We start from the raw sequence: 20,263 nt of genomic DNA, 5'->3' as shown, positions 1-20,263 counted from the left end.
TACCTCAGGTTTACCTATATGGGGGAAACTCGAAATTCCTTCTCCAACCCGACATCAGGTACAGAGCTAAAAGAGCTGTACCCCTACTTTTACCTATCATCACAACCTTAGGGATCACTGGAGCCATAGCTACAGGAGTGTCTGCTCACATCACCCTAGAAACTAGAATTAAACAATTATCTTCGGCCTTTTCAAAGGATATATCTATTTTACAAACTCAGATGTCATACCTTGAACATGCTGTAGATTCTTTAGCAGAGTTAGCTCTTCAAAACAGCAGAGGGCTAAATTTACTCTTCTTAAAACGAGGATTATGTGCTGCTCTAGGAGAAGCTTGTTGCTTTTATGCTAACCATCAGGAATAATTAGAGAAAGTATCCAAGTTTTAAGAAAAAGGCTCCAAGATAGGGAAAAGGAATTACAACAAGACAATAACTGGTATCAAAATCTTTTTAATTGGTCCCTTTAGTTAACAACCTTACTTACTGCATTAGCTGGGCCAGTTTTAATACTGCTACTCGTCCTCACCTGTGGACCAATCATTGTCAATCGTTTAGTAGCATTTGTTGGAGAAAGAATAGAATACTGTAAGACTTATGGTCTTAGCTCAGCCCTACCAGATTATACCCAGTTCAGATGAGCAATACCAAAGTTCAATGGTTTGAACTAGTAAGAAGGGGGGAATGTGACATCTTAGGGCAAGCGGTGCAGGCCACCAGCCATGAAAACTGAGTACATCCAGTACATGGCTGGAGGCAAAAGATAAACAACTATTAGAAATGTAGCAATATTTTCCACTGAACTCTGTGTACCCAACATCCAGGAAGCCCTACCCTAGAGACTTAGCCAAGAATAAGGTAAGCTAATCGCACCTCTTCTGCCCTTGTAAACGCTGCTTGCTTGCTCAACCTAGATAGCCACCCTATAAAAAGGAGCCATTTTAGAGGCTCGGGACTGCAGTGTTCCCTTGCGTGGGTTACTTGCAGTCCTTGCGCAGGTTTGCAATAAAACTTATAAAATTCACTAGGTTTGCTGTGGTCTGTCTCCTGTGATGTAACAGCAAAGAATGTGGGAAACAAAGCTACCAACACTTGGGATATCTGCAAAGATTCTAAAAGAAGAAGTGGGTTTCAATTAAAAGCAAAAAGGTAAAGGAGATGTTCAGTGAGTATTTGCATTTATAAAGATTTTAGTGGTGAGTAACAATGGTTTTAAGGAGGCAGAAAATCTAGACCTTTAGATGTTGACAGGGTTTTTGAGAGTCAGAATAGATGTTAAGAGCCTTATATGTACACACTGCAAACTCTAAGGCAACCACTGCAAAATTTTAAAAAGAAGTGTGATAGATAGTCTAAGAAAGGAGAAAAATGCAAGTATATGAAATCCTCAAAATGACCAGAGAAGATAGAAAACAAACAAAAAATAACTACAAAGAGTAGAAAAAAAGATACAATCATAGAAGAAATTAATCCAACTTTATCAAAAGAAACCTGGACTAGCTATATTAATTTCATACAAAGCAGACTTTAGAACAAGAAAAATTATAAGGGATAAAAAGGGGTATTACATAATGATAAAGTGGTCAATTCTCTAAGAAGATATAACAGTTGAAATGTGTCTGTACAGTACTTAGTAACATGACATATTATGAGCGGTAAAAACTGGTAGAACTAAAGAGAAATAATTTACAGCCCTAAAGGTGAAATGGTGAAATGGGTGTCTTGTTATTCATAACAAGCCCAGCCCCTTTCAACCATGACTGCTTGACTGAGTGAATAAGATGACTTTGGAAATCCCCTAAAGGGGTGGGGGCTGGTTGCCAGTAACTATGGCAAGCGGACATTTAGACCATAAATACTGAAAGTTTCTGAGGAATATTTGAGAGTTTTGGTTTGGGTGAGGTGACTCTCTGCTAACTTAAAAAGTCTCTTAAGACCTTTGAGACATTTACTCCCACAGTGGCCAAGGCGATTTGGTCGGTAGTGATGTTTAAACCAAGGAGAGGTCTCAAGTGTGATAATCCTTAGAGCAGCGCAGTTGACCTGCTAACTGGCAACTCTGTTCATAGGAACGTGCACCAACAACAGGATACTTTTATGTTGCTAGCAACAGGAGACTTCTGTTTTGTGCTGGCAGCTCCAAGTTACCTCTTGGTAGGTCACTGACTCTCCCAAGTGAGCCTACCCCTTGAATAAAAAGGCACACCTCATATTAAAATTTATACTTTATTCCTCTCATTTCCCCTTGCCCAGAACAATAGTGTGATTAATCTGTCACTGGTTTGGAGTATGTTATTTCTTTATTCGGCTTATTAAGAAATACTATCCTGTATGCTTTGGCTTATAAAATTATTATAATTCTTGCAGTGAGTTTGTGCTAAATAAATTGTTGGCAAAGACAAAATCACTCTCTGGAGCCTGATTTTGCTGTCTCCACAAAACAAACCAGTAAAGACATACTGATTTTTTTAAGGTCTTTAGTGAAAATAACAAAGATAAAATGTGAAAAGCTGACCTCAACGTAGGAGTGTGACCATTTGCATGAAAAGATGTTCAATCTGTTGAGTAAACTGGACCACACAAGAAGTTGTACCACTGTTCATGGCACTCTGAAAAAATAAAATAAGCCACTTTAATTCTCAATGTTTTGAATATTTCACATTGTAATGTACTAAGTAGTATTAATTTCACTGTAACAGAGTTTCTAATGTTTTGAGAAAAAACACTGAAGGTCACAAAACAATCAAAATCTTCCCTTTGGTTCTGAGATTGCTTTGCATAATTTCAGTTTACATGGTGATTTTTATGTCCTGTAATATTATAATAAGCTATCAATTCTCAATTACCTAGGATTAAAAATGTGCCATACCTATACTACTTTGTTCTCACAAATATCTAAATATTGGGGTCTTTAGATTTTCCAGTTATTTCATTTTCATTGACTACTGCATACTTCACTGTTGCATCACTTGAAACGTAAGGGTGCCACTCCTGTAACAAAAAATAAATAAATAAACATGAATTGTATTCTTTATTTATCTTTAAAAAGAGACTATTCATAAATCCAATCTGTATATTCAAAATTTATTATTCTTTCCTTGTTAGATTAGTTTAGTTTAAAAAGTGATAAAAAATGGTGATTCCTTATATTACTGTAAGAATTCACAGGAGCCCTCAGCTGTCTAGGACCCCAAGCTACCTCTTGGCCGTCCATTCTCAATTTCATCCAGGAGGTCACTAAGTAATCTTGGCTTGCCTAAGGTATTTCTAATTTATGCCCAGTGTGTTCATGTAATAATTGTCAACAATGCCTCCTTTTACTCTAAAAAGTGTTCTGGTTTGGACATTAAATCATATGGTTACCCTGATTATAACTCTCTAAAAATACTTGCATAATCATTCTTTAATAAAATATGTAAGCTCATATTTTTACTTAAGCAACATATAAAGTAGCAGAAACAAAGCAGTTTCCTGGCTCCAAGGGGACAGTTTATTTTATATTGCACAGGGTACTACCCTTAACTGTGATTTGATTTTGCATTTGCACTTTCCATTTATTAGTGTCCTAGAAAAGCAAGGAACAGTAGTACGAAAGCAAAGTCAAGGAAGTATAGTAAAGCTTCTCAATTTCTGCCTCCTATGCTATTAATTCCAAGGGACTCCTATCTAGATTTTTTTTTTTTTTTTTTTGCTAAAAAATAATTGCTTGAGGTATGGACAAATGCTCCCAGAATTTCTTGCCTTCTTTTTATTCACCTTTGATTATAAATGGAGGATGACTGTCAGGGAAACATATTCAAAATTAGCAAACCAGACCTTCCTTTATTACAAGATAGAAGGGACAGATTAACTCACAGGTCAAAAGGCAAGATTCTGAAACATTCGCTGCTGTCTTATTTGTCTTAATGAGTGTACAATTCAGATCCATCCAGAAGACAGGTGATGGAAGACATGTAAAGAACAACTATATACAAAAGAAACATCAGTTATTGCTCCTTTGTACCACTGGGAGTTAAAGCAAATCCAACAGACCATATTCATGTCATCAAAATTGCACTCAACAATCTTACTTCTTTCTTGGTTTCTTGTCCCCTTTCCTTCAGTGGAATTTTAAAACCTTTATTTTCAGGTTTCCTACCTAACACCATCACTACACTCTTCACATTCAGCAGATGATAGGCAAAACCAGAAAGTATCAAATTAAATAAGTTCCCAGTCCCCCAAATACCACCATATCTACATCTATAAGTATTCTAATTTTCTTTTCTGTGTTCACTGTGGAATGGGTTCACATTCATTCAAGACTAGCCTTTCTAGTGAGAACCTCAACTCTTTTCCAACTTACTACAGTACTTGTCTCTGACTCTTTTATTCTTTCCCTCTCCATTGGGACCTACCTGAAGTTAATAATGTCCTAAAACTATCCTGGTTTCATGACTTTTCTTTAGTGATATAAGAGGTTACTTATCTTCTATTAATTCAAAGATTCTAAAGAGAAAACCTGAAACTTAAGCTTTATTTTATTGCTTCTTCCTCACTCAGATTTTAAACCATCTCTAACTATTCTCTTTGACCACTGTATTTTTCATTTTTGATATAAGATATCATAATTGCATTAAAACAGCCATTTGCATGATTCTTGATTTATTGTTTTTGATTCACCTTAGATAAAAAGTTCTGTAAGATGTAGAATGGCAAGGCTTACTGTTACATCCACAGAATTTAGTCTATGTTGATGAACTTAGTAAGCACAAGAAATATTTGTTTGAAAAATAATAAAATGTTATCAATATTTAACCAACATTACTTCATTTATAATACTCTTACTAGAGTTATCTTTTAAGTGTTAAATAACACTTTATTTTAGACATTTCTTGGGCTTCAAAAATAGGCAGACTAAGATTTGAGCCTGCATTCTGGTGCGTCCTGGGGCTTATTACTCATGTGACCATAAGAAATTAGTTTTTATGAACTTCAATTTTCTGATCTGAAATTTAGGGATAATGATATTTATATCATATACTGTTTTAAGGTAAAATAAAACACTAGATAGAATGGTCTTTTCCAGCATATGGCTCATTATAGGCATATAATATTTATCAACACTTGTGCGTTATTTCACCTTTTTGAGGTATTTTCACTGTTGGTTATATCATTTTTGAAACTCCTCTTTTTTTATCAGCTCTCATTGAAGCATGCCTTCTTTTTTCTCCCTGTTTCTTTATTTATTTTTAAACACGTGCTAGTTTTCCTATTTTCTTTCGCCATTTATAATGTGGATATGTAGAGTTCTATCCTGTGGTTTCTTCATTTCTCAATCTCCCACTTCATTTTGAATGTTGTCACCCAGTCTATTGATTTTTTAATTAACCAAAACTCTTCCTTAACAGGCTTAAATTACCCTTGATGATGTGGATTGATACTTTTCCTTCATCCGGTATTCCCAATGAAAAGAACATGGTAATCATAGATGAATGTTTGATAAGTAATTAATGTTTAGTAAAATTATGGGTGAATAATTTTTTAAATTCTTTATTACAGTTATTTCCCATTCACTTCCAAGGTCAGTTGCATTTTATGTTCATGTGGTTCTCACAAGTACCATAAATTGGACACTCAGTATTAAAGTTTATATTCAATATCAGTTCCAAAAATACTACACATATATCTGATAATTTTTTTTCTTGTGTATAAATTCAAGATAGAAGGCCTTAGCCGGTTGGCTCAGCAGTACAGTGTTGACACTGATGTGTGGATTTCCCAGGTTTGATTCCTGGTCAGGGCACACAGAAGAGGCGACCATCTGCTTCACTACCCCTTCCCTTCCCCATTGCCCTTCTCTCTCTCTATCTCTTTCTTTCCCTTCTACAGATATGGCTTAGTTAGAGCAAGTTAGCCTTAGGGTGCTGAGAATGGCTCCATGGCCTCCTCTCAGGTGCAAAAATAGCTCAGTTGCAGAACAACAGAACAATGGCCTCAGATGGGCAGAGCAGTGCCCCATAGGGGGCTTGCCAGGTGAATCCCAGTCAGGACACATTTGGGAGTCTGTGTTTCTGCCTCCCCACTTCTCATTTAAGAAAATAAATAAATAAATAATTCAAGATAGAAAACAAAATTATCATAGTCTACCCCAGGGGTCCCCAAACTATGGCCCATGGCTGCATGTGACCCCTGAGGCCATTTATCCCACTGCACTTCCGGAAGGGGTACCTCTTTCATTGGTGGTCAGTGAGAGGAGTACTGTATGTGGTAGCGCTGCAAAGCACTGCGTCACTCACGTACAGTACTACTTCCGATGACGCGGACAAACACGTCATGGCTCCTGAAGTGCGTCATATCACTTGTTATGGCTAGCAGTGACAAATATGGAACCGGACACTGACCATCTCATTAGCCAAAAGCAGGCCCATAGTTCCCATTGAAATACTGGTCAGTTTGTTGATTTAAATTTACTCGTTCTTTATTTTAAATATTGTATTTGTTCCTATTTTGTTTTTTTACTTTAAAATAAGATATGTGCAGTGTGCATAGGGATTTATTTGTTCATAGTTTTTTTTTATAGTCTGGCCCTCCAATGGTCTGAGGGACAGTGAACTGGCCCCCTGTGTAAAATGTTTGGAGACCCCTGGTCTACCCTATCCTCTTTCTTTCATTTTTTATACCAAATTAAGTTTAGCCTAAAACAAATATTTCTTAATTTTTCTTAATTTCTTAACTATTTCTTAATTTTTTTCCTTTGAGATGTTACTCTCTTTAATTAAGTAAATTATCAAAAGTATACATTGAAATAATAAAAAGTCATCCCTTTGACATTCTAAGTACTCCTTTTTCTTATAGAAAAAAAGAACACAATTTTAAAAAATCAAGTTATTGAAGAAATCTATTACTTCAGCCAGGCTTAAAGTGTACTCAGTATCACAAATGACTATACAATAATGAATGGCACATTTTTTTTTTTACCTCAAGCAGCTAAAAGTCTAGCAGAACAGACACATTTATAGCCATTGACTAAAATATAATGCTGTGGGACTATGCAAGAGAAAGCCACTAAATGAGCTTAATGTGATGGAAATAACATTTCCAAAGAAGCAATGGAGTTGAAACTTGTAAATTGAGTTGGATTAATCAAGTTCAAAAGGGAAAAAATAATAATTCAGATAATGAAATCACAAAGGGCAAAAACCAAAGAGACAAGTTAATGCTGATAACAAAATCTGTTGAGTTAGTGCATGCTATTATATTACTGCTTAGTAAACAAAGAAATTGTGCTGGATAGTAAGGGCTTTAGCATTTTATAGTTAAGAATTTAACATTTTTTTCTACACTCAAATATTAATAACATTAACAGTAAAATAATCATGAGCATTGTAGTAACTTTAAGCTTTTTTTTTTTGTATTTGAACTTTAATAGCACTAAGTAGTGTAACATGTGAACCAAAAGTTATATGAGTTATAAGATTGCACCAATTGGATTATTGTCAAAACTATAATTTTTCATCAATGTACAACTCTAAAGGGGAGGAAAATCTTATGATTTAGTCTGCATCAATGGTTCATTAAAATATGCCTCACAAGGAATACTTCTTGCTCTCAGCAATCACAGGGAACAAGAAATAACAAAGAAATATATTTCCATAACTTATCTGTTATGATATGTCTCATGAACTGGTAACTAATAATTGTATATCCTTGTTATTTGAACCTGTGACATAGGATTTTTCCAATGACTTCACTCAGAGAGAGGGGGCACACATAAAAGGCATAAAGGCCATGTATTAGGAATGGCCAAGGATTAATGTCACTAAAATTCTTCTTACCTGTACCTTAATAATACTAAGAAATTTCTATGGACATGGCACAAATTATAACACAGACCTGAGTTCTATTCCCATTTTTCTCATGGTCATATCTCAGGTAGAAGCAATCCTTTCTGCTCTTTATATACTGTATCCATGACTTTGAGAATGAGCAACATTCAAGATCTGAAAAACAAATGAGGAAAGTCTTTGATATTGATATAAAGATATGCACTGTGTGGATGCACAGACATACATATGTATATATCAGAATTTCTAAATATCTGCATTATCTATTGAAATGATTAACAAAGGTTATATGTTGAAGGATATGATTGCTCCAAATATGAGAGAAGGAAAAGAATGTACCTGAAATGAAGTAAGATTTGACTCTGAAACAATCTGAGATAGAATAAATTGTACATCCAGAGGAAGAAAAGCACTCGGTGGAAACCTCAGTATGTTTGGGTTGCTGCAGCAGGACTCTGGTCCATCTCTGTTCTGCTCAACTTCCTATAGAAAACTCATCACCTCAGTTTCCAGTGGTATTTCTACAAGAGCTTGCTTTAAGTAATCCAAAGTTTTTCCATTGATTTTAGGTTAAAACTCAAACCTTACCCATTATCTCCAAGAACTCTAATGATAGTCCAATTTTATTTATTATTAGTCCACATTTATTTTGAATACCTTGAATTTTTCCTGAGAGTGCCATGCCATCACTAATCACTTTAATTTAAATATATTTTTATTCAGTCTGGAGTATTTCCTTCAACTATATTGTTTCTTGCATTATATATTTATGTTTATGTGCACTTATCACACTAAATTAAAATGATCTGTTTACTTGTCTGCTTTTGCTATTGCACCATAATTTACTCAAGATGAAGAATTGTTAAACTGTTATGCAGAAAGCTTTACATTTTCAAGGTCTCTTCCCAAGTGCTTGGAAATTTTTTTTAAGAAAAGAAAATAAGAAAGAAAAGACTGAAGAATGGAAGAAGATAAATCAGTGAGAGAGTATAGGATTTTCAGCAGGGGAAAAGACATGGTTCCTCTCCCATGAAATTGAATAAACTGTTTAGCAAAGCCTAGGTTTCTACTATGACTATTAGTGCCACACTTTATAACTGGTTTCATTGGAAAAGGCATCTGTTCTACATCCCACCCTGGTCTTCCACTCTTAAAATAAATCCAGATATATTTCTCACTTCCAAAGAGATCTAATGGTAAACCTATCCTATTTTAATAGCAGTAGAGTTAATCCAAACCAGTCAACTCTTTCCTTCTTACTTTTTTTTTTTTTTTTTGTATCTTTCTGAAGCTGGAAATGGGGAGGCAGTCAAACAGACTCCCGCATGCGCCCAGCGGGATCCACCCGGCACGCCCACCAGGGGGCGATGCTCTGCCCATCCGGGGCGTTGCTCTGTTGTGACCAGAGCCACTCCAGCACCTGAGGCAAAGGCCATGGAGCCATCCCCAGTGCCCGGGCCATCTTTGCTCCAATGGAGCCTCTGCTGCGGGAGGGGAAGAGAGAGACAGAGAAGAAGGAGAGGGGGAGGGGTGGAGAAGCAGATAGGCGCTTCTCCTGTGTGCCCTAGCTGGGAATCGAACCCGGGACTTCCGCACGGCAGGCCGACGCTTTACCACTGAGTCAACCAGCCAGGGCCTTCCTTTTTTTTTTTTTTTTTTTTAAAGTGAGAGAAGGGGAGATAGAGAGACAAACTCCTGCATGTGCCCCGACTGGGATCTACCTGGTAACCCCACTTAGGGGATGATGCTTGAGTAACCAAGCTATTCTCAGTGCCTGAGGCCAATGCTCGGGCCATTCAAGCCACTGGCTGCAGGAGCAGAAGAAAGAGAGAAGGGGTAGATGGAGGGGGAGAGAAGCAGATGGTTGCTTCTCATGTGTGTCTTCACCAGGGATCGAACCCAGGATGTTTGCATACCAGACAGACATTCTATCCCATGAGCAAATTGTCCAGGGCCCCCTTTTAAAAATATGAACAGAGAAGCAAAAATTAGAAGGTATAGCGCACCAGCACATGAAAGAGAATTCCCATGATAAAAGAAAAAGAATTAAAAATCTGTTTATTTTCCACCCCTCCAAAAAAAATTTAGACAGAGAAGAGTTATATTTTAAGACTGGGGAAAATTAAAGAACCCTGAGTTATTAATGAGACTACATGAAACAGATAGATGATTTTACTCACCATTTTTCTTCTGCTGTAAGTCTTCATAGCATTTTGAGATAGAGTTGTTCAACTCTTTTAATTTGTTTTCAAACATAGCTTTGAGAGCAGTGTGCTCACTTGAAACATTTCTATACATATTCATGTATAATGTTATATTATTTTCCAACTGTTCTGTTATGCTTTGTGGCCTGTCATACGCTGTTTTGTTGCTGAAGAAGAGTTTCTGGTGATCTATAATTCATGGGAGAGGTTAATCAGACCTTAACACAAAGTCTTTCAATAAATTATATTAATATTATAATAGCTAATCATATAACAATTTAATGGAAAACTTATTAAAATCATAGCTACACATGTAGAATACCACACTTACATACTTTTAAGATTAGAATTAATTGAAATAAAATGATTTATGCCACTCAATGAACACTGGTTTTTTGTTTAAGGAAATGCTCAAATAAGTTTAAATGCAAAGCAGAAAAGATCCACACAAAGCAGAGATTTCAAAATAAAAGACGGTTTATTGGTATTTAGTTTATAAAAATGCAAATCACACTTTTGATGCTAGGAAGCATCAGAATATATAGCAGAGCCTATGTATTGTGAATTTGAATTTCTTGAAAAGATATAACCATAATTTAAGGATGGAGAACAGGTAAACACCGGCATTAGAATTAAAGGAAAAAATTTGAAAGACAAGAATCAAGTCTCTAGGAACTTCAGAAAATCTAGAAGCTTCCTAATTTATTTGTTTTGTGTATTACAACATAATCTAGCTTTTCTTGGTAGACTGATGTTTACCTGGCAGCCCTGCAAATTAATACAATTTTTAATTTAAGTTTTATGAGGATTAACATTAAAATAGATAAAAATTAGCAAGAATGGACATTTAAGAAATGTTAGCAACTATTATAATAATCATCCCCTTTTTTCCTTAGGATACTTTTATACTCACTATTGTAGGAGGAAAAAAAGAGGAAGAGAGCATTTCCCACTTTTAATTCTTGAAAAAACAATTAATGGATATTTAAAGAAACAAATTATTGCAGGGGTTGGGAAAGTATTCAAGGAAGAGAAGAAAATATGATCAGTATAACAAAGATAGAAACATGAAAGACAGGCAATGAGATATTAAAACCATAAAGTGTAAAATAGAATTATAGATGTATGATCAAATATTCTCCACTGATCACTTACTAACCACACAGAATTTAAAAAATACTTTGGATACTCTGACCCTAGAAATTGAGGAAAAATGTAACTATAGGATATGATTGGAGTAAAGATTAAATAAAAGTGTGTGTGAAGACCTTGAGAAAACCTTAGTACTCAAAATGTTAAATGATACGTTATCAGAGTAATGCAGTGTGTCTAATAAACCACAAGACAGCCTCAAGGAAAAGTGGAAACTTACTCGTTAAGATCAGGGTTCCCAGTCCAGCCAGCACTACCAAATTCAGCATCAGCAAAATGAAAGCAACAGGGCCCCATACTTTGAATGGACCAGAATGTCCTATTGGGAAGCACAAATTCAGGAAAATGACATGAAGAACACACTTTATGTTTCTTCTTCTTTCCCTAACTTTTCCACCCCTGCCATTAAGACATGAACTCTATTTTGTTTTTTTGTAATGAAAAAAAAAAAGTTTGCAAAGTCAAGCAGTCCTCGTCTATGTTTAGTCTCTACATTCACATCTACCCCTAAAAACAATTTTACACAAGTGCAATTATATGACATATTCTGGGTATTTTTATGAACCCTGTCTAGTTTATATTTTGGCACTGTTTTCTTCCCTTCTTACCTTTCTAATCTTGCTTTCATTGGTCTACTTTCTCATGTCCATACAATCAGTGTTGACTAATTGCTAGGTATTTTTCTTTACTTTTCTATACTAGTATTGAAATATACTATTTAATTCCATTTCCAACCCATTCTCTGATGACTGATCTTTGCAAGTGTTCTCTTTAATACAGTGTGTCCATAAAGTCATGGTGCACTTTTGACCGGTCACAGGAAAGCAACAAAAGATGATAGAAATGTGAAATCTGCACCAAATAAAAGGAAAACTCTCCCAGTTTCATACCTATTCAGTACAGTTCGATGTGGGCTCACGCACAGATTTTTTAGGGCTCCCTTAGGTAGCTATCCCGTAATAGCCTCTATAGACTCATCACTGACTGATGACCTACCAGAAGGGGGTTTCTCCACCAAACTGCCGGTTTCCTTCAACTGCTTATTCCACCGAGTAATGTTATTCCTATGTGGTGGCGCTTCGTTATAAACGCGCTGATATTCACGTTGCACTTTGGTCATGGATTCGAATTTAGCGAGCCACAGAACACACTGAACTTTCCACTGTACTGTCCACATCTCAACTGGCATGGCCATGGGCTGCTAAGCTATACATGGTGTTACGTCATTATCTGCACATGCTGCCACATTATCCTACAGAAACTGGGAGGGTTTCCTTTTATTTGGTGCAGATTTCACATTTCTATCATCTTTTGTTGCTTTCCTGTGACTGGTCAAAAGTGCACCATGACTTTACGGACACACTATATATTACTAGGAAATCATCTATTTCCTTTAGACTTTCAAATTTATTTCTATAAAGTTATATAGACTATTCTCATACATATTTATTTTCCTCCAGTTTATGGCTATGTTTCAAAATTTATCCTTAATATCCGATAATTTTGCTTTTATCATTTTCTTTTAATTTGGCTATTGGGTTCCTTTCAATGAGACCGGTCTTCAGGTAAAATTTTGCTCTCAAAAACTTTATATTTTTAATTTTAGCTTTTAAATTCATTGACTCTCCATTAATTTGTTTTATTTTTATTAACATTTGTATTGTTTGGCTATTTTTCTTCTTTGATAATGAAAGATTTGGGGTTATAAATCTTTCTCTTTAATAACTTTTGCTATTCTCAAAAAAAATTTTTCTTTTGCATTACATTTTAAATATGTAGTTTCATTTGTTTTGTTCTTTATGATAAAAATATTATTGGGAATATATTTTTCCCAAATATTTAAGATTATTTGGTTATCCTAATATTATTATTTCTAATTTTATTGTATTATAATCACAAAGATAAAGGTCTATTAATTTTTGTAAATTACTATTTGATAGGTTTTTAAAAATGAATTACCAACTCTTTGCTCTAAAGATACACTATCTTAAGTATTTTCAATCATATAAAATATGTGTATTTATAGCAATTAAATATATTAATTTAATTACTGAAATATTTCATATATGTTATATTTTTTTGTTAGGTATTTTATCATAACACAAGTAGTAAATCAAAACTGTGAGTTAAATTTATTTCCAATAAAATCTCTTAATAATTTTTGCATTTTTGGTGCATATTTGTTTATGGTTTTTAAATTTACTTCATCAACTATATATTTGATCATTTACTTAACATAGTTTTTTTCTGATTTAATTGAGACTTAATATTTATTTATATTTGATTTTTTTCTTTAGTAATTTAGCAATTTTATTTGCATGTTTTTCTTTTTACTAGTTCTTATTAGCCTCTTAGTAACTTTTAGCTAAATCTTTTATGTTATGAAATAAGACACCAACCTTACTCCATCCACCCAAGTGCTCTAGTAAGTCAGTGTTTGAGTTACAATAATATAATACCAATATATAATTATCAATCCTACTGTCCAAGTTGAACTTTTATAATATCTTTATTTCTTCCCCTTTTCTCTCTCTGACCCTAGGTTTTAATGTGAGAATTTAGTAAAATTTGTTTTAGACTATTATAGATTTTGTCTTCCAATATATTTATTTTATTGTAAAAATAATGTAACACTTATTATTTTAATTTTATTGTAATCACCCCATCAGCTATTATTTTTTTACTTGACTCTAAAGTTTCTCTTGTTTTGAGACCTTATTAATTCCTTTGTATCTAGAAATTTTCTCAAGTATTTTTCTCAGGTATGGTGTATGATGTGTTTTTATTTTGCTAGCATGAATGAACTATATCTTTTCTGAATTTGTTTTGAATAAATGGAAGTTATTTTTTCTCCATATTTACTCAGTATTAGAGAATATTTGATTGTCCTTTAATTATTTCCATGCTTATATTTGTTCTTTTGTTCTTTATGGAATCTTATTATTTACATATTAGATCACTTTTGTTTTATTATTGAAGTCCATCATGATTTTTATACCTATTTATTTTTGAATCATTTCTTCTGTATAATTTTCCATGACATTCTGTTGGGCCTTAATGATTTTTACCTTTTCTTTTAACTCATCTACTTAAATAATTACAGTGAAAGTCAACTTATTTCAATTTAAATATCTGTGAGGCCATAATTTAATATCTTAAATGATGTTATTATGTTGGTTGTTTACTTTAGTTATTTTTCTCTTCCAGGGACTATTTGGGGTCTTTGGCTTTTTGTTTTCTCCTCTGGCTTTAGAGGCTCCTAAAATCAGTAGCTATTTTTACCTGTTTTGTCTTAGTTTTATTTACTCTTGTGTTTGCGATCAAGCTTTGGAGTACTTTGAGAAGCATCAAAACTATGTGTGATGGAAAACACACATGCATGGTTCTTTCACTATGTGTCAGTGGCATACCAGATGACAATCTGTTAATTCTACATCTCATTAAAAAGGACACTTGGTTCAAAGTTTTCTCAGATGCAAAGTCTAACACACTCTATGATTTAGAATTATAGAGGACCTTTTTTGCATGCCTGTTTAGTTTGTATACCAATCCTCTAAGGCCAGAAAGACAAACAAGTCTTCCAGAGATAATACGAAAAGTTTGGCACCACCTTTTCTCTATTGAGTTCAATAATATCAAGACACTAGGCCCTTGTGATAAATCACAGAGTCTTGAATCTTCCCTTCAACTTTCTATTCTGTGAATTCCTTAACTAGCACAGAAGTGAACAAATCCATCACCCCTTCTCCTCATTGGAACCTCATAAGAGTTTTAGACTTTTAATGCCCCACCTATACTAGCTCCATTTAGGAGAGGTATTTGATAAGAAATGAAAAAAAAAAGGGCAGAACTCAAAGTGCATTTGGGTTGACTGAAATGTTGATTAAAACTCCAGTAAAATATAGAAAGTGGTTTGAAAAAGCATATAGGGATGTCAGAGAGATGGCGCCATGAGGAGCGTGACCAAAAAAGCATATAGTATTTATGGCCCAGGTGGGCAGAGCATCACCCTCTGGTGGACATGCCGAGTGGTCCCGGTCTGGTGCATGCAGGAGTCTGTCTCTTTGCCTCTCGCTTCTCACTTCAGAAAAATATACACAACCCCTCACCCCCAAAAAACAAAACACACACACATAAAAAACAAACACAGAAAACATATATTTATAATAAGAAGAAAAAAGAATAACAAAGAAATGGAATTCTGGAAGGTAGATAACAGATACAAAAGGCACTAATAACTTCGTGGACCCTTAGAAACTGAACTGAAGTCAGCATGGAGGAAACAAAAGCAAGTCGATTCTAATTTAAGAACCCCCCAAAGCTCCAAGAATTGGTGATATCTGATAATTTCCACGTGGAGGTATAAGTGACTTGAAAACTAAAAATGTACCTAAAAATCTAAGGAAAATACAGGAAGACCTTCCCTCACCCCATACCCTCCCCCCAAAAAAGTGAGTTACCCTCTCTTATCCATTCTCATAAGATTGCCCAAGGTAGTATATTGGATGATATGTCTCCAGAGCAAATAACTGGCCCAAGGAGGGGGGAATTTCACAAATATTGATAAGTTATTCAGTGAATTGTCCTAGTCCATGAAGGCTACAATTTAATAAGCCCATCTCATATACAAGGGGGGTCTCAAAAAATTGACTTGATATCTTAAAATGAGTACAGGCAACCAAAGATCACCAGATAGCTGAAGAAAGCTATAACATGAAGGACTGAAGAAAAAAAATAAACACAGAAAAGAGGAATTTAGAAGAAACAGAGATAAAACAATCAGAAAACTTCAGTTCTGTAATTACACTGATGGAAGTGTAAATGTGGAAACCATTTTGACAGTTTCTAATAAACATACCCCAATCCAACTTAGAATTCTACTCCTAGGTAGATATTTATAGAATAAAATTTCTAAAAATATGTCTATACAAAAACTTGCACATCAAAGCAGCTTTATTTATACTAGCCTCAAACTGGAAACAACTAAAATATCCATCTATAGGTGAATGGATAAATATTGTGGTGTACCCATTCATTGAACTTATTACTCAGTGTAAAGCCAGTGGCCAGGGCCGCTATCACGACAGCCCGGTCCATGCAGGTTCGCATTGGATTCGGACAGTCGGTAAAGAAACAATGGAGCCAAAAACTGATGGGCCATCTTCTTTAATTCTAGCTTGCACCCGTTGGGCAAGTAAAAAACACACACTGGGTTCCAAAACCCACTCACATTCAGTGCTCACAAAGCTACTGACTTATCCGAGTTTCCTAGAATTAAAGGTTTCTAGCTCACCAGACTTATTCATCTCTGTTCCCCATCTTCTTCTTTCTCCCTGCATAAACTGCACAAACTGGCTTCTCACTCAACACTCCGCCATCTTGGCTGCTTCTCCTGGCCTCCTCCACGTGGCTTTTCTCTGCTCTCTGCTCTCTCCTTTGCTAATCTCAGGAACCAAGAGAGCAAGCTCCTGTCCTGCCCCCATTTTATAGTGTAGAAATCCAGACTTTTAATCCAATATATAAAATAGGGAAGTCTCTAATACAAAGTCACTTATCTGGGGCATGATAGGATTGTACCACCCCACATCAAAAAGGGTGGGAAAGGCTTAATCCCAAAACCAAGCCCCAGGCTACAAGGATTCTGCCTGCCCACAGCCAGCCCCCAACACACATTAATATCACCTGGCAACAGCCTCCACGTGGGCAGCGCCATCTTTAACAAAGTGAGCATAATACATTTTATCTGCCCAACACTCAGCAATGACAAGGAATTAACTACTGATCCACACAACCTAGATAAATCTCATAAAACAGTATGTTTAATGAAAGAAGGCAGTCATGAAGAGTATATGTTATTTGAATCTATTTATTGATATATAAAATTCTAGACCAAGCCAAACAGTCCAAGATTATAGAAAGAAGGTTAGTGGTTATCTGCAGCTAAGGTTGGTGGTGCTGATGGTGAGAATAACTCAGAAGGCACACAACTTATTTTTTGAGGATGACTGATATATTGTAAATTTTAATTTTGGAGGTATATATATGTATATATTTGTTAAATATAATGAATTATCATTTAACATTTAAATTGAGAATATTATTTTGTATTTAAATCATACTTCAATAAGATTGACTTAAAAATACAATTTTTAAAAACCATCCGAGAAGTAAAATTTTTCATACACACATAAGATAGAATGTTATAAAAGAAGTCTTTAGACAACAAGAATTTGTTGAACCAAAATGATACTAGGAACACATTTATTTGATAAAAAAAATTAAAAGGTGATTCAAGAAAATCATGCATGAAATGTAACAAAAGGGTAAAATTATTTTAAAAACTAGAAAGAAATTCAGTCAATGAGGTTTAAAATTATGAAAGTAGAAAAATTCAGAAAAGGATATAAAAACCTTTTTCGAGGTAGATGGAGAAAATAATAAAAAAGAGATAGTTTCTTATAACTAAAGGACAAATTAGTCACCTTCAATATATCCTCCTTTCTAATTTTTCAAAAAATTTTTATCTTTTATTTTTAAAAGTAACCTCTAGTTTTATGTTCTAACATCTCCCACAACATTTTTTTCATTTTCTTCCTGACTCAGTGTCTCTGTTTATTAGAATAGATCTTACCTCTCATGGCTCTGCTCTCCGCCACCTTGGCTGTGCTCTCAACTCTCCTTGGTCCATGCTCTGCTGTACCATCCATCTCTAATTCTGGCGCTTCATGATTATCTTTTCAGGGGGAAAAAGTGAAGGTGTTTTTAAAAAATCATTGTTTTCTCCAGTCTTCTTTTTACTTTCTAACTATTCAGATATTCCTGACTTGATTCTGATGATAGAGATTTCTTTTTAATAAGACAAACTCTTTGTGACCCTTTTCAAAAATAAAATTTGAGCCAATTATTCAGATGTATGTAAAATAATAAAATTCTTATAAAAGAATATTAATAACAATTGTTAATTTTGGGGAAATATGTGACTGAACATAAATCTCTTCTTCAGTTCTATAAGCTCCTGAAGTCAGTTATTTATGATATTGATTGGGTGGTGATGATGTAATACTATGCCCTAAATACATTCAGCGACTTCATCAAACATCGTAGAGAGGATGACTCTATTAGGGAAATTTGTCTCTAAAACATAATCTATTAACCTAATGCCTAAAATTCTATAATCAAATTTGCTTATATGGAGTGTTTTTTTTCACCATTTGAACCTAAAATACTTTGGGGTAAGTTAATTAAAAATTACACATATTTATAGAAGATATAATTTATATTAAGATCAAAAGGACTTAAAAACAAACATACAAAAGTATTAAAATATGTAAACAGCAAATTATAAATAACAAAAACAGTCTCAGGAATGCACAAGAAACCATGTATCCTATTGCAATGGAGACATTTTAGTAAATTTGATTTTGATGTTTTCAAAAATCATCTTACTGTTTCATTATTACTCCAGCTTTCTAGGAATTAAACTGCCAAATAAAAGACTGCAATTATGTGACCCGGAATTATGTTATATTGAAATGAGAAACCTTCAGTCTTAATCCTTCTCAGAAATAAATAAATATTTATGATATCACTGAGCAGGGTCCTATGAATCTTGTAGCATATGTCTATTTTATATCTTTTAGCAATTAAATAAAGAGCCTGGAGAATTATTCTCATGCTATTATTGTTTTTCATTCTCCTAATAGTTTACAATTTCTGAAAAATATAAGAAATGGTATTTTGGTGACACCAGAGATCTGGATTTCCAGAAGCTTAGACCATAGGTTTTGTTGTTGTTGTTTTACACACTATAATGATCTTACAAATGAAATAAAATAGATAAAACTAGACTCTGGAATAGCAATTTTACTATAAACTAGCACTCCATAATCTAATCTTAAAAGAGTCTAATAGCTTTGAGTCGAAGACAGGACCACCTGCCAGTATAGTTGACTAATCTCTTCTCTGGTCTGTCTGTTCCTGCATAGAGCATCTTACCTGTTCTCTTGAGACTGTGGCTCTCCTGGATTTTCTTTGACTTAGAAAGATTTGGAAATTTGAGAGTAGCATAAGTCACTTCCTCAGGCATCATTGAAGAAATGAAGCACAATGCAGTCGCTCTGCTTGCTGTGCTATCTGAAGTTCACAGAAGCTGCTGTTGTTGGATGGTCAGTGCATGCTGGGACGAAGTTGAGTAAACTACCTTGTAGAATCCAAGCAAAAAAATAGGTGTCAAAAACAGAACTGTTCCACTAACAATTTCAGAACTGCATCATTCTTACTTCTGCTCATGTCTTATCTGTCTTTTTTTTAACTTCCTCCTGTAAAACTACAAATTTAAGAAACAGTCTTAAGAGAAAAATATGGGTTTTAAGCATAAAAATTTTTTTTTTGTAATTTGTGGGAAAAACTATAGGGATCTCAAGACTCGAGACCACCTTGTGAAAATATAAATACATGTATATTTATCTCTGCATATACAAAGTTGTTAATCACATTGTGCTTGTGTAAACCGTGTTATAATCGCGTGCAGTACTTACCCACGACTAGCTCCCAGAAAACCACAGATGTTAAGTTTCAACAAAATTTTTCTTTCCCTTTTTCCTTCTTATTTTTCTGGATTGAAAAAATCCTGAGAAGTTAAAATCATAATATTAATGGACAAGACAAAATCAAGAAATAATTAGTACTAAAAAAGAGGAGGAAAAGTAGGAGGCTATTATGAATTATGGTAATTAGATATTCCTCCCCACCAACATACACACAAACCAGCCAGTGAAGAGAAAGGAAATGTATTTTAAAGTGGCAGTTCTTTCTTTAGAGTGTACTCATCAGGTTAGGATCTGAATTCTAATTACTTGCATTCTGAGAGGAAGGTAGGCTATGTATTAATATTTATATTAACCTGTTTTTAAAGATTGCAGACTTGAGATGGGGAGACCAAGTGCCTTGTTCAAAAGCATGCTCTTTGGGCCCTGGCCGGTTGGCTCAGTGGTAGAGTGTTGGCCTGGCGTGCAGGAGTCCGGGTTCGATTCCCAGCCAGGGCACACAGGAGAAGCGCCCATCTGCTTCTCCACCCCTCCCC

The 20,263-nt window shown here is 34.6% G+C and overlaps 1 protein-coding gene across 2 annotated transcripts; it reads right to left on the bottom strand.

Moving 5' to 3' along the window:
• Positions 1 to 314: 314 nt before the first annotated feature.
• On the bottom strand, positions 315 to 19,399 carry LOC136389393 (C-type lectin domain family 12 member B-like). Of its 2 annotated transcripts, XM_066361198.1 has the most exons (7): positions 19,177 to 19,399; positions 17,813 to 17,914; positions 11,402 to 11,500; positions 10,006 to 10,218; positions 7,875 to 7,981; positions 3,855 to 3,963; positions 2,862 to 2,990 (listed from the first exon to the last, which is right to left on the bottom strand). In XM_066361198.1, coding segments are annotated over exons 1-7 (726 nt in total). In that variant the 5' UTR covers positions 19,271 to 19,399; the 3' UTR covers positions 2,862 to 2,988. The 2 variants fall into 2 exon arrangements, with proteins under 2 accessions (XP_066217296.1, XP_066217295.1); XM_066361199.1 differs by lacking the exon at positions 3,855 to 3,963 and having other exon boundaries at positions 315 to 2,990.
• Between the last annotated feature and the right edge of the window lie 864 nt (positions 19,400 to 20,263).

Source organism: Saccopteryx leptura, chromosome 1 (genome assembly GCF_036850995.1).
Source record: "Saccopteryx leptura isolate mSacLep1 chromosome 1, mSacLep1_pri_phased_curated, whole genome shotgun sequence".
NCBI classification, from domain to species: Eukaryota; Metazoa; Chordata; class Mammalia; order Chiroptera; family Emballonuridae; genus Saccopteryx; species Saccopteryx leptura.
Note: the sequence above shows the minus strand (reverse complement) of the source record. Positions and strands in the feature narration are given on the sequence as shown.

What these genes read in the sequence shown, in the direction of transcription:
- LOC136389393 (XM_066361198.1), bottom strand. Translation starts at nt 19,270, where the DNA reads ATGATGCCTGAGGAAGTGACTTATGCTACTCTCAAATTTCCAAATCTT. An exon ending in GGGAACCCTGATCTTAACGA is followed by an intron (nt 10,219 to 11,401) that starts GTAAGTTTCCAC and finishes CATGAATTATAG; the next exon opens with ATCACCAGAAACTCTTCTTC. An exon ending in AAAATGGGAATAGAACTCAG is followed by an intron (nt 3,964 to 7,874) that starts GTCTGTGTTATA and finishes TTTTGTATATAG; the next exon opens with TTGTTCTTTACATGTCTTCC.